At 38.9% G+C, this 15528-nt stretch overlaps 1 protein-coding gene across 8 annotated transcripts in view; it reads left to right on the forward strand.

Annotated features, from left to right (window-relative positions):
* Positions 1-15528, forward strand: part of LOC120393025 (netrin receptor DCC-like) — a 58241-nt gene that overhangs the window by 31436 nt on the left and 11277 nt on the right. Inside the window, exons 4-5 of one of the 8 annotated variants that reach the window (XR_005591880.1) lie at positions 2772-2892; positions 6133-6202. The exons of 3 other annotated variants lie outside the window; for them this stretch is intronic. Coding sequence is in view for 4 of the 5 variants with exons in the window: in XM_039517661.1 (XP_039373595.1) it covers positions 9-154 (146 nt within the window). In the remaining variant the exon portion in view is untranslated. Of the gene's footprint in view, positions 1-8; positions 386-2771; positions 3511-6132; positions 6213-15347; positions 15455-15528 lie in introns of those variants that run through there. 4 more of the 8 variants (XM_039517662.1, XM_039517667.1, XM_039517670.1 and 1 more) reach the window with 4 other exon arrangements.

Genomic DNA, 15528 nt, shown 5'->3' on the forward strand with positions numbered 1-15528 from the left:
TTGTGTAGGGAAGACTGGGCCTGAGATGCACTGCATTATAGCACTGATCAAGCAAAGATCTTTATTCCTGCATGGAATCCCACTGATTTCAGTACAGTGTTATGCTGGAGTGAGAGTCAGGGTTTCCAGATACAGTCGCTGGATTGGAGCTTAATTTTGCAAAACTGACTTTTGCAAGCATTGATTGTAATGAATGCATATCCCTGACAGTCTCTAAATTCTATCAATTCCAATGACAAACATCATGTGACTACGTTATTTGAAATCTGTCAGAGTTAGAATTGTGCCTGTCAAGTCCAGGAAGGTGTACATGGCCTTTTGAAGATAAAGAAGATTTTTCATCAAATAAACAATTCCATATAAATGTGACACATTTTCAGGTTCATAATAAAATTGCACTTGGATCTCAAAGCTACTTTTAATTGGGTTGAGATTACTGTACATAACACAATCGTTGTGTTCTCTTTCTGTGAATTTAAAGATCCTGTAAATGTCCCTTGAGGAGCAATACAGAAGTGAATAGTTTCACAGCACTGCTAGGTCAGCAGACTGGGTTTGCATGGTTTCAGGTCACTGACTAGAGAGAGACTGCCAACAAAAGCAGAAAACTGGGTCCAAAAGGTGGTGTTGTCAGAAAAAAATTGTTCCTAGCTTTTACAAAGCAAGTTATATGTAATCTATAAAGAGACAACTTAGAAAATGCTTCCAAACTGCAGCCAGGGAAACAAGCACCTTTTATGATTGAATTTTTAGGATCAACTGTTTTTTGCATCAGTTTTATTTTCCAGCAAGAAAGTTGAGCCTCCATGGTGTTATGAGCCAGGTTTCCAACAAGTCTAGTTTAGTTTGCCAAGACCAAGAGTTAGTCAGTATTGCAAAGGATGGTCAATCCAATCTTTCTTGTTTGGTTTTATTTCCATTCCACAACATCCATTGCCAGAATATGTGTGCACAGATCAAATGGATGAAAAATGCTGACTGATGGAGGCCTGGAGCATGTTCCCGGGTGTGAATAATTTTAGGAACAGAGTAAATGCTAGGGGAAAAGCCCTATGTTGAAAAAACATGCCTAGGAACAAAAGCCAGACAATTATATATTACGGCTACAGAAGCATCTTTTAAACTTACCCTGCTGGGCACAAATTTTGATTCAGTCTACTTTGGATGTGAAAAATATGTCCAAGGATATACCATATTACTAAACATCAGTGGTAAAATATTGTAAAAGATCATTCACTGTTATTAAATCCCTGACACAGAAACATTCTGGAGAAGATCCTCAACTGGTAAACATTGTAATAATTCCATTGAAGGTGCTGGAGTGATAACAATTTACACCAGTTGAGGATCTGTCCTTCTTTAGCTATGCTTGATAGGGTGAGTTAAGGATCCCACATCAGTCTGTTCTGCTAATATCTTTGAATGTTCTGTGTGTGGCCAATAGCTAACCCCACAGCAGCTAGCTGAAGTAGATTGTTCGGTAAGCTGTTTTATTCTGAATATTAAACACGGTTGAAGCTGTTTACTTATTCTCTAACTGAATCTCTCACTCTATCTGGAACATTGTATGTTTATGTATACAATGGAAAGCTAAAGTGGAAACAGATAATCCAAAAGATTGTTCCAGGATGGATTGTCTCAGGCAATTCTTAAAAAAACAAAACAAAAAAAAAACACACTCAAAAAAATACCTCAAGTCACAAAAAGGCTGTAAAAACTCTCCAAGTCATTTTTACCATCACTATAAGGTTAAGGTCCAAAAACAGAATATAGGATATCAGGTTTTTTTTTTCATTTCTTCTGTATATATCCGAAATGAATGCAGAATCAAACTAAGGACACAAGGGGATAACTCATCCACCCTGTCATTTCCTCTTACCGTTATTAGAGTCCCTCCTCTTTTGCTTCCCCATGCCCCAGCTCTTCAGACCGAAGAATGGGCAAAGTGCTGCTGAGAGACTTGTCAGTTTCATCATGCTGCATTGTCGATTTTCTTCTCATTCTTTTTAGGATTTCTCTCTTGATGGCATTAGTGGGAATTATGTGGTTAAATTCCATGGAACTTTGAAACTGTACATTGACGTCTTTTGTTTCCAGGTGTTTTCACAGTAATATTAACTATCAAAAATATGTTTGAGATTTGACATGAGGTAAAAATAATGTATTTAGCTTGGGCATTGGGAACATATTTTGCATTGTGCTGTTGAGAAATGGGATAGGCTGCCCGTGCTCAAAGAAGTAGCAAGAGCTGCAAACATAAAAAAGAATGGATAAATCTATGAGGACTGCTGGCACTTCAGTGGTATATAAAATGCAGCTAGTCCTTCCAAAAGACAGGGGCTGAACTGGATGGATCAATAGTTCCTTTCATCTTTGTTTTCTCTTATTTAGAAATTTTTTAAAATACATATTATGCGATCAATAGACTTTAAGGGCGCCACAGGAGCAGTTATTTTCTATCCAGTAAACACCCATTTGGACAATGTTCAGAATGTGTTTTATGCAATTGATTGAGAGGCTGTAGTGTTTTCTTGGGAATCACTCCATCCACTGTTGCATCATGCTTATGGAAAAAATGGAAGGATTGTGATGATGTTGATACAGATGCAGGTATTAAAAATGCTATGAAAAGCAATGCTATTGGGGATATACCCTGTATTCATCTTAAAATCTTATGAAGTCCTTTGCTAGCATTTTGTTTAAGTAATTGAAAATTGTAGATGTTGTGTCATACAGAATATGTTATATTTGTTGACTCTGTTTTTATTAAGGCTGAGATGGAAGTTTTACCTTACCTCATAAGTTGGGTGCCTGCATGCAAGACAGATCACCTAGGGTGGAGAAATCTGAGTACCTGATCATGAGTAGACCTTCTTGTGATTTGCATCCCAGGTGAATTTTGCTTTTGGTGAAAAACGGAAATAAAAAGAGAGAGAGAAAAGCAGAAATGTGAGCAGAAATGGAGGGAATCAGAGGTGTGATGAAGATTTGTCTGCTTAGAGTCTCTGGTTCAAGTTTGCCTCAAGGAAAGAAAACTTTATTGCTTATTGCTAGAATATAGAAGATATTGAAGGTAGCATTGAAACCAAGAGTTTAGTAGGATTATAAAAAGAATGGACATTTTATATGGATAATGAAAACATCCAGAGTTGTTATAAACAAGGATTTTAAAAAATAAGAGTTTTGGTAGAGAGATAAATCTGTACATTTACATGCATTAGTCAACATCTAACTAATGAAGGGTACAAAAGAAACTTTCTCTTTTGAGGTGGTGTTCCATAACTTTACTCTGCTTTACTCTGAACCTGCTGGAACTGGTCAATGTCAGAGATGGGATCCTGGACTAAGATGAGCACTGTTCGATCCAGTATAGCATTTCCTTTGTTGCTATGTTTCTTGCTTTCTTGAACCTGTTGGTGCAGATATGAGCAGTTAGGTCTGCAGCAGCATGATGGAAAAAATTATGCTAGTGTTTTGCCTTTAATGGGCTCTCCCAAGAGTGAATTGAAAATGAACCCAGATCAAGAATGTCTTGGATGGTGTTTGGTAATCTAAGGAAAGGCACCTACTTTACATTGAATTTCAGTGGGAGCTGAGCCCCTAACTCATTCAGACACTTCTGAGAATGTAGTCCTTGTCACTACATCTGTCGGCTAGCATCTTACAGACGTACAGGCCACACCTCTCTTGTGCTACTTATTTATGAGAGAGGCTTGAACAAAACTCCGCTTGTTGCCAGTTTCAGCTAATATGCATATTCATGTTCAACCCAACAGCGGAATATGTATGTAGGAAGGAGCTATTTGTTGTTGGTGCTCTCTCAAATGACCTAGGGGAAATTGTTGGAGACACTGAATTTGAGGATGATTTCCCCAGATCTTTGTTGTGGCAATGGAAATGCATCAGTCCGTGGGAAAACCTGTTCAGATCCATCTGCACAGAAAGATCAGTATTGGCATGATGCCTTTGTTACTTCTATGCATAACTCTCTAATTTAGGAAATACGTCATTTTGTAGATCTGGCTGTAGTGATCAGTCAGATACTCTATAACAATCAGAATGGAAATTGCTCAGATTGAGCCTTATAAAAAGACTCAACTGTACTGCATAATAAGAAGTGAGATCTATTCTGCATAAAGGACAGATTATCACAATAGCAGGTAGTAATCTGTTGTTCTGTATGGATAGTTTAATGCTCTACTGCACATAAGTCCTCAAACCTGCAGAACAACAACTATACTGGTAACTAGAATGCTCTGTTTTTATTTATATCTCAACATTCTGTAGTGACACCTATACACTTCCCCCTTATGGGCTATGCTAATGATTCTTCTGTTACAGGCAAACCAACAAATGCCAATTCGTACTGCTCTACCACAGCAGCTTGCTGTCACCCACGCAAACAGTTACTGGATGCTTTGCTGCTCTAGTCAACCGCTTATGGCATCTGTATTGTGCAGCTGCCTATGCGTTCTGCTCGAGAAACTGTCAAAGATAATCACTTTTTAGGCTTTGGGTAAAATTTTCTGAACCAACTAAGTGATTTACGAGCTCAAGGGCCATTTTCAAAAGGGACTTAGGGCTGGGTGTACGAAGGTGCTTAAAGATGCAGATAGGTACCTATAGGGATTTTCAAAAGGTTAGGCACCTAACTCCCACAGGCTTCAAGTTAATCTTCTGTAAATCCTATGAGGCACCTATTTGTATCTTTAGGCACCTAAATACCTGTGTAAATCTGGCTTTTGGGCACTTAGGAATCTTATTCTAATTGAAAGTCAATGGGTGTTAGATTCCTAGGCACTTAAGACACTTTTGAAAATGATACAGTGGGAGATTTTCAAAGGCACAAAAGGAGAATGGCTGCCTAACTCCACATGACTTTCTGTGAGAGAAAGGAGTCTAACTGCTCCTTGTGCCTTTGAAAATCTCCCCCTTAAGTTAGTTAGTTGTTCTTCAAAATTTTACCTTCATCTAATATTTAAGGCCATGCCTTAGGTCCATGTTGGAAAACTAAGCTGTAGACTGTACTTTTTTTTTTTTTTTTTGGTACTACACCTCTACCCCAATATAACATGACCTGATATAATACAAATTCTGATATAATGCGGTAAAACAGTGCTCCAGGGGGGCAGAGCTGCGCACTCCCGCGGATCAAAGCAAGTTTGATATAACGTGGTTTCACCTATAACGCAGTAAGATTTTTTTTTTTGGCTCCCGAGGACAACGTTATATCGGGGTAGAGATGTATATTGATGTTTGGCTCATGAGGGTCAAAATTTAGGGCCTTATTCTGACACCACTGGAGTCAAGGTGGACTTTCCCCACTATTTCAGAGGCAGGATTGGGCCATATACGAACACGGCAGGCATATAGCTTCATTTGCTGTCCCTCCCACTCATGCTCACCACCCTGGTGTCCCTGACTATGCATGCAGATGTACACTGCTGTCTTTTAATTGAATCTCTTATTCTTCAGAAGCACTAATATTATTCATTATTTTTTCAATGTAGTGTAATTAAAAAGCAAAAGCAGTTGTTAAATTCCAATTTAAATATTTGTCTACCCCCTTCCCCCCACTGAGAAATAAGCAACAGGAGAGAAGAACATACAAACAAACAAAAATCATGCATTCTTTTAATGCTGTTGCTTAGCAACTATACCATCTTGACTCAGACTGATTTTCAAAATTGGTTTGTATGCTGTTTCATAACTAATTTGCCCATACAAATGGTTGTCTGCTCTCAGATGCAGGGCTTGTGGTTGAGCACACATTTTTGAAAATCAGGCCAAAATGTCAATTCATTAAACTCCAAGATCTTCTACATTGCTCCAATTTAGGGTTGTGACTGCATGATGGATTTTGCTAAGTTTTATTGTTGCTGTTTCTGACTCAGAATAGTTATGAGTAGGTAAAGCATGTGTTGACATCCATGGTAAAAGAGAATAAAATGTAATAAGTTCTAATAGAACACAGTATAGTTGTTAGCAAACTACCTAATAAATTAAAACTAATTGTTACCACTGTGTGTTATATGTTGATTCTATGCCTTCTTGGCATTTCTAGCACTATTCTACATTGTGCAGGAGAAAACGTCAGTTTTAATGGCACCCCAATTTTCTTTCTTCCTCCAGTAATTAATCTGGTATTTATAACTCACTCCTCCATATTCTTCAAAAGATCAGAAAAGAAAACATGATTTGAGCCTGGATCTTGCAATTCATTGCATGTTGGCAAAACAGACTCTGCTCGTGAGGCAAATTACAGGAAATGGGCCTAAATTACCAGATTCTGTTTTCCTATGGTGGATTATTATTGGCAAGACCTTAACAGTGGGACTATAAATACCTATTGTCTTTCAAAAGTGGAAGGATAATTTTGTGGTTAAGGCTGTGGACTGGCAAGACCTACATTTTCTGAATGACTGCAAATTAGCGGAATGTACAGTTCATCACGCCTGAGAGATCAGTCCCTGAACAATACTGTGGCAGATTCCCAGCAGATGTAAATCAAGACAACTCTGACCCTAAGTGCCTAACTTTCTCCAGCTTTAATATGGGAAGAGTAATGTCTGTCTGTCTCATTGTTTCGAAGATTAATCACTGCAGGTGTCTTTGAAAACTCCTAGCCCTTTAAAATTTCTCCTAACCCACAGGAAAGGAGTGTAATTTATGGGAATTTAGGCTATGTCTAACCTTATGGTAATGTGTAGAGTACGTATTCTGCATGCACTCCGGCACAGGTGTGTGTGTGTGTGTGTGTGTGTGTGTGTGTGTGTGTATATATGTATATAAAATATAGTAGTGTAGATGGTGAAACACTACTTAGGTGACTTAAGTAAAGACATGTCAGAATCGTAGGGTATGTGTCCTACACATCTCTCTACACCCAGTCAGTACCTGCCACATCTATGCTGCTATTCCCTATTTGTGACTGAAATAAGTAACATTTTTTTTATTTTTGCATAAAGGCAAAGTCATTAAATATAGTTGTAACCCTTCCCTCCCACCCTCCAAAAAAATCCATTCAGGAAAATTGAAATTACTTTTCATTTTACACTGGCAGGGTGGGTGTGTTTGGTTTGGTTTTTGCTTTTTTTAAAGAGATATTGGCATCAACTGCTGCCAAACTGATTCACTGAATAACCCCCCCTCCCCCAAAAGCCCCCAACAAATAAATCTTGAAAGAAAACATCTTTATTCTGCTTATAGTGAATTCCACACCCCCATTACAGCAAGCCCCCCACAGGAGGTTATGGGACCAGATTTTCAAAAGAGCTTAGGGTCATATTTTCAAGTGCTCAGTACCCACATCAGGGCCGATTTTTTTAGAAAGAGTTCATTCCCCTTGAGACACCTGAATACGGGCTAGCTTTTCAAAAGAACTCAGACACTGAGATTTGGGTACTGAACCTTTCTGAGTTCTAGCCTTAAGGGTAATTTCAAAAATACACTGCGAAAGGCTCTTAAATATTGCATTGCATGTGCTGGGCTTGTATCACCCAGCATCTTCTCCTGTGTTGGATAATAAAGCTAGAAACCTCCATGTCATAGTACTGTCTTGTCATTAATATATTATGAATGTTAACATATTATTTATTTATTTATGTAGCATCGCCGGTGTGCTAGGCACATTCCAAAGATAGAAGATGTCAAGCTAGGAAAACACAAAATGAAAGGGGACTGTCCCTGTAGAGCTGACTGGATTTGTGGAGTAAAAGTGACAGATCACCCTGCCACACTCACACAAACATACACACACAGACACTCCAAACAGCTTGTAAAAAAAACAAACAAAACCAGGAGTGATTATACTGCTGAAGTCCTAAGAGAAGTAGGCCTCTTTCAGCCCAAAGCTTTCCTGTGGATGAGCTGTCTCATTTTTCTGGTCGGAGTTTTTTTCCTGATTCATACCTTGACCTTAATATGTTCAAATTTCCTGTTGGATTTTCACCATCTTGTTTTGTTACTTAGCAGCATGGACAGAAGTGCTTGTAGCTGAGTGCTTCTGAACATGATCTTTTAACTTTTAAGCTATAAGTTCAAGACTGCATAAATATATACCATAATGGGATAAGTGATTTCTTGTTTCTGTCAAAGTGTTTTGCACTACAGTTCTGGGTGAACATTTATTGAAGTGCTCAGGAGCACTTTCGGCAGCAAAGAGCTTGACAAAAATATCTTAGGCTGGTACATTTATAAACCTGTAAAATGTTGTCTAGTTTCATTATTATCATTTGAAAAAAATCGAATGTTTTTTGTTGGTCGAGGAAAATTTTAGGACGTGGAATTCTGTCCCTGAAATGGACCATCTAAAGCACCACATTTGGTGTGTACAGTTTCATAGAAAACGAGACGCATGACACTTAAAATATTTTGTGGAACGCCTGAATATTCCATTATTATAACTTGACATTCCTGACAATGTTCATTGGATCAGTCTCTACCCTTTTGCCTCAAAGTTCCAGTTTGATTCAACCTCCGACAAGAGTGATTGAACCTCAGCTTGATTAATGGTTTTAGTAGATCCTAAGTGAAGTGAATGGTGATCTCCACTCAATCAGTTATGGATTATACAGTAGTCTACATAAAATGAGCACGTTTAACACAAATCGGTACAGCTGCTAACCTTCAATTTAAAAAAACGTTCAGGCACACATTTCAGATATGCCTGAAGGGAATACTGATTTGTATCCATCACGTTTTTCCTAATGTCCAACCTAAACCTCCCCCTCTGCAACTTGAGACCATTACTCCTTGTTCTGTCATCTTCTACCACTGAGAACAGTCTAGATCCATCCTCTTTGGAACCCCCTTTCAGGTAGTTGAAAGCAGCTATCAAGTCCCCCCTCATTCTTCTCTTCTGCAGACTAAACAATCCCAGTTCCCTCAGCGTCTCCTCATAAGTCATGTGCTCCAGCCCCCTAATCATTTTTGTTGCCCTCCGCTGGACTCTCTCCAATTTATCCACATCCTTCTTGTAGTGTGGGGCCCAAAACTGGACACAGTACTCCAAATGAGGCCTCACCAGTGCTGAGTAGAGGGGAATGATCACATCCCTCGATCTGCTGGAAATGCCCCTACTTATACAACCCAAAATGCCATAAGCCTTCTTGGCAACAAGGGCACACTGTTGACTCGTATTCAGCTTTTCGTCCACCGTAACCCCTAGGTCCTTTTCTGCAGAACTGCTGCACAGCCATTCGGTCCCTAGTCTGTAACAGTGAATGGGATTCTTCCGTCCTAAGTGCAGGACTCTGCACTTGTCCTTGTTGAACCTCATCATATTTCTTTTGGCCCAATCCTCTAATTTGTCTAGGTCCCTCTGTATCCTATCCCTACCCTCCAGCGTATCAACCACTCCTCCCAGTTTAGTGTCATCTGCAAACTTGCTAAGGGTGCAGTCCACACCATCCTCCAGATCGTTAATGAAGATATTGAACAAAACCGGCCCCAGCACCGACCCTTGGGGCACTCCACTTGATACCGGCTGCCAACTAGACATGGAACCATTGATCACTACCTGTTGAGCCCGACCATCTAGCCAGTTTTCTATCCACCTTACCGTCCATTCATCCAGCCCATACTTCTTTAACTTGCTGGCAAGAATACTATGGGAGACTGTATCAAAAGCTTTGCTAAAGTCCAGAAATAGCACACCCACTGCTTTCCCCTCATCCACAGAGCCGGTTATCTCATCATAGAAGGCAATTAGGTTAGTCAGGCATGACTTGCCCTTGGTGAATCCATGCTGACTGTTCCTGATCACTTTCCCCTCCTTTAAGGGGTTCAGGATTGATTCCTTGAGGACCTGTTCCATGATTTTTCCAGGAACTGAGGTGAGACTGACTGGCCTGTAGTTCCCTGGATCTTCCTTCTTCCCTTTTTTAAAGATGGGCACTACATTAGCTTTTTTCCAGTCGTCCGGGACCTCCCCCGATCGCCATGATTTTTCAAAGATAATGGCCAATGGCTCTGCAATCTCATCGGCCAACTCCTTTAGCACCCTCGGATGCAGCGCATCCGCCCCATGGACTTGTGCTCGTCCAGCTTTCCTAAATAGTCCCAAACTACTTCTTTCTCCACAGAGAGCTGGTCATCTCCTCCCCATACTGTGCTGCAGAGTGCAGCTGTCTGGGAGCTGACCTTGTCTGTGAAGACAGAGGCAAAAAAAGCATTGAGTACACTAGCTTTCTCCACATCCTCCGTCACTAGGTTCCCTCCCTCATTCAGCAAGGGGCCCACACTTTCCTTGACTTTCTTCCTGTTGCTAACATACCTAAAGAAACCCTTCTTGTTACTCCTAACATCTCCGGCTAGCTGCAACTCCCAGTGTGATTTGGCCTTCCTAATTTCACACCTGCATGCCTGAGCAATACTTTTATACTCCTCCCTGGTTATTTGTCCAATCTTCCACTTCTTGTAAGCTGTTTTTTTGTGTTTAAGACGAGCAAGGATTTCACTGCTTTAATGTTGTCAAATTAGTCTACACAGTGCTCAAAACAATCCCGAAGTGAAGTGAGAGTTTGACTGCATTAAAAAAAATAAAAAGCACAGTGTGATCAGTCAGAAACCAATTTTTAAATATGCAGCATTTTAGAATGCTCCAAATATCTTTAGTTGAATGTAGCTGGGAAAGACCAATATAGTTAGGATTTACTTTCTGGTTCCCTTTTAAGTCTATTATAAGCATATTAGTTAAGCCTGGCAAGGGGTTTGTGAACAACGTTTTATTTCAGTTTATCTAATTAAACCATAGCTGTAGGCCAATTAGACTTAAGCAAGAGTGTTTTAACCACCTTTTATTTATAAGAAGAAATCATAAAATGAGGTCTCTTTTTCTCAGATAAAGGAGAGAGCTGCTGTTTATGCATAGATATTAAAACTCAGTGAGAAAATTAGCAGACTAGTCGGACAACTCTAGCTAGAACAGAGAATAAGGCATCAGCAGACTGCAGCATGCCTACTCTAGCTAAACTTTAGCTAGGCTGTAGAAGGGAAGGTCACATGCAGCTTCCTGTTATCTTAACCTTCAACAGTAAGGTTCTCCCCTTGCCAATATTATCATTTTTACACTGATGGTTTCGTTGAAAGGATGAGAAGAATGAGTGGAGCAATTTTTAATGAACTCTTTTTTTTTTCTTTTTTTTTTTTTTGTTTAAGTGGGAGAGGAAATAGTCTTGATAAAGTGGTGGGAAGTAACAGAAAATTATTTCTAAATTATATGCGACAAGATACATTTCTCTAAAGGAGCCATCTGGGAAAAAAATACATTATGCAACTATTTATGAGGTCTAACATTCTAAAATATCCAGAAAAAAGAGTGCACAGTCCCAGAAATGCAGTATATTTTGTGCTGACAATATACACTTTATGGTTTTCATGTTCCTATTTACTATCCGTGTACCTGCAATAATGGATGCATCTCCCATAGTTGGGTTGTTTGATTCTTAAAAAAAAACCCTATCATACTACAAACTCTATAAAGTATAGATAGACAAACAAGTTTGTACACAAGAAGAACCTTTCAGAGCCTTCAACCATCCCTCTAACCAAGAGTGAATCTTGGTTCAGGTTTTGAAAAGCCCTCTCCCCATAACCACAAAGTCCACCTGTTCCTTTTTACTTTAGTTCACTTCCTTGCTCTAACTGCTAACCCTATCTGACCCCATATCTATCCCCTCCTCCCTATCATCCAGCTGAGTCCAAACCAATCCCTCCCTTTTCCCATAGACAGAAGATACTAATGGATCTGTTCTCTGACTTGTTTTTCATCTGACCAAACCCTCTCTCTTTTTCACGGCTCTTTTCACTGCTGCTCATTTTCCTTCCCTGCAGTTCCCCCCCATACAATGTGCCTAAAACTTCTATGAATCTCTCTGTTCCAACATTAATGTTTGCTTCAAAGTTATGGGAGTTCTACCCACCCCAAGTATGCACAGCATGCTTTGAACTCTAGAGAATGCAATACTGAGCTCATGAATTTTAGTAAAAGCATTTTTTCATGGCTTGTAGTAGCTACCTATTAGCCAACTTGACAAGGAAGTTTTCTGGACTTTCTTTCATCTGGTTTAATGAAAACAAAAACAACCACTCCCAAACCCGAAAGATCCTAATGTCACTGACCCTTATTTTTCTCATAACAGTTTCAGAGCTAATGGTTAATTTCCTTTGTTTCATCCCATATATTTATTATTGTATTTTAGAAGCAGTCAAGTTAGATATCTTCTCATGTTTGCAATTTAAGAGATTAAGCACAGCAATGCAAGGAAAAACTCTTTGTTCACAGTTTCTGTGGATTTGCTGACTTTGGATTCAAATGAACTCAAAGCAAACTTGTCAAAACTGTCTCAATTCACTGGTTTTGTTGTGAAATTAAATTAGCTCATGTATGTTTGCAAAGTTTGTCATGAGATTGGGCTAGGAATCAAATTTGTAAAGAAACTCGTGTGATTTGGGGTTGTCTGAGTTTAGTCAAGTTGGAGCAAAAAGTCCATTTTTCTAAAAATAAGCTTGGGTTCTTTAATGACTTTGGTGGTCAAATCCCTGATTATTTTTGCAGCAGCAGCTTCTGTTTTGGTGAGGGTTTCCTGAATATGGTTAAAGTCCACAAATGTATAGTTCATTAGTTGTTACAAGGGAACATTTTACTAATTTAGGGCTGTGTGTATATAGTTTCAAAAAGAGTCAATCTTTGAGACTGCTACTTGAGTGACTTAGCATGGGAGTGAATTGAAGTATCTATTTTGGCCATTATCTAGAAACACTGAATTTGAAAAGTATGTCTATTGATAGTGCATACATTTTTGATATTTACAAAGCAAAGTGTTACATGTAATTAAACTATATTGCGAAGTGCTGTTGAACTGCATACAGTACCTTTAGAATTAGAGTTTCAAATATTTTTCAAATTGCTTTTGAATTTATTGGTTCATGAGGCTGAGATTCATCTTTGTTCACTCCGTGTTAATTTTTAACATTCTTACAAATATATTTGTCTTGCTGCCAGAGTCTTTAATTCACAATAATTTTCAGCATGGCATTTTTTCTCAGTCATCTGTTTATGCCAGCACACTAGCAATTGGTAAATATATACTTTAAACTGAATGGGTAGCTAATCATTTTCCATTATTATTATTTTTTGAATGGTTGGGAGTGGGGGAAAGCTTTTAAATCTGCAGTTTTTGCTACCAGACTGAATTCAAGAATTTGTCCTTACAACACCTTTGTGAGACTAGCACCCTAACCACTAAGCTATCTATCCGCTCAGGGTAGGAAACCTGTCTCTGAGGATTTTAGTGCTGTTTGTGAGGGATTCAGGGCCAGCTCCAGGCACCAGCGGAGGAAGCATGTGCTTGGGGCAGCACATTCTAAGGGGCAGCACATTCTAAGGGGCGGCATTCTGTCCATCCAAGCCACACAGTCCGAGTGGCTTCCTTTTTTTTTTTTTTTTTTTGGTTGGGGCAGCAAAAATAGTAGAGCCAGCCCTGGAGGGATTAATGTTAAATTCTTGTAATGTGTCTGGCTGAAATTCCTCTCTGGTTGTGTAATAGAAGCTTGGAATTAAACTCTTGTCAAATTGGTGCTTTCCCAGAAAAGTTGCACAATTCATAGATTTTGGGTGGGCTATAAAAATATCTTTTTGAAATCTGCTTTTTTAATGGCAGGAATCTCCAAGCACCGGGATATTAAGATTGGTTGCCTTTTGGATCTACCTCACTCCCCACGTTTCTTCCCAATATAGAGTCTTATCGCAAGTAGCTTATCTCAGCACATATGCATTAAGTGCCACATGGCCATGGATGCGGAGACCAGAAGTTGTTCTTGAATTCAGTCCAGTAGCAAAACCTGCAGATTTAAAAGCTTTCTCACCCCTTCTCTCCCCCCAACCACTCAAAAAAAAAAAGTTGATCACAAATCATTGTTCTCTATAATTTTCTAATTTCCCATAAATAATGTCTGTAGAAAGAGGCAGAAAAGAAAAATGACCCCTTTAGATAGAGGAGTAAATCTGAAATGTTCCATACAAATGTGGTCTGTTCTTCAGTGCAGCAGTTCTTTCCTATGTGAGTGTGTTACAGCCTCTGCAGAAAACTCCAGCACAATTTTATACAACTTCTCTTAAAATGAAGAGCATATTCCTGATAATTCACGGTTTAAACAATCCCTGACCAGTAACTCATTAACAAGTGTTTAACAGGGGGAACTTGTCAGGGCCGCCCAGAGGATTCAGGGGGCCTGGGGCAAAGCAATTTTGGGGGCCCCTTCCATGAGAAAAAGTTGCAATACTATAGAATACTATATTCTCATGGGGACCCCTGCAGGGCTCGGGGCCTGGGGCAAATTGCCCCACTTGCCCCCCCCCACCCCCCCGGGCAGCCCTGGAACTTGTCCTCTCCTCATGCCTCTGAGGACAAAAGGGAAGTTTTTAAAATGTGAATGCTGGATACAGTGATTTCACACATAGAATCTTGTTTCATCCTAAAACCTGGCTCCCTCACTCTGGTTATATGGGCCCATATTTAAAAGGACATTTATTTCTCTGTGAAGGTAGCATGAAAAAGTCTAATTCAGTATTTGTGCTTCATAAAGATGGTACCCAAAGCAAAGAGTGTGGGGTATTTTTTGTGGGAGTGGAAAAGATACAAGTCTTCTTTTGACTTTCTATATCCTGTGCAAACTCTGCAAAACACAGCACAGTGTGCACAAGAGTTTCATATACTGTATATGAAGGCAAATTATTTTGTTCTATTTAGTAAATAAATTAATCATATCATGCAAAGTTGCCCTGACCTCTGAATTAATATGGCAAATTTTTGCTTGATCTTCCAATACATATTTATGAATGGATTTAGAAGATGGAAACGGGATGGAGAAATTCTCATCTCTCATTAATGTGTATATTCCTCATGGTATGCTATAACTCACTAATACTATGTTGGAAAACAGCCTCAAATTTTCTGTTTTACAGTTATTTGGTATCAGCTTAGAGCTATTTAAAGTGATTCTACTTGATTTTTTTTCAATGAAAATTGTAGTTTCATCAAAATTAAAGTGTTTCGCAAAACATTTGTTTGATTTAGGCAAACATTTTTATTTATTTTTTCACACTAGAGAATTCAAAATGAAACAGAATGACTGTTTAGGCTTCAAAATGACACATTTGTTTAATTTTGGCTTTCAAAAAAACAAAATGAAATGAAAATTCAAAGGGAACCAAACATATCAATAAGAAAATAAATACACGTGTTTTTCCTTTTAAATATTTTCATCAAAAATCAAAATATTCTGCAAAAAAAAAATAGAAATTCTTCACAGAGATAAAATGGGATATTTTTATCCAGCTCTAGTATCAACAATATTAAGCGTTTTGGATGTCAGCTGGAAAATGAAGAGATGTAGCATCCTTACAACAAGAAGGTTAGAATTTTTTTTTTGTTAGAGTATAATCCATGAGAAGTCTTCCTAAAACGAAAATCAAGTGGCTTTAGCAGTAGTAGAGAGAAGAGAGTGAATGGCTCATACAATAAG

The sequence above is a fragment of the Mauremys reevesii genome, unplaced genomic scaffold (assembly GCF_016161935.1).
Source record: "Mauremys reevesii isolate NIE-2019 unplaced genomic scaffold, ASM1616193v1 Contig138, whole genome shotgun sequence".
Taxonomy (NCBI): domain Eukaryota; kingdom Metazoa; phylum Chordata; order Testudines; family Geoemydidae; genus Mauremys; species Mauremys reevesii.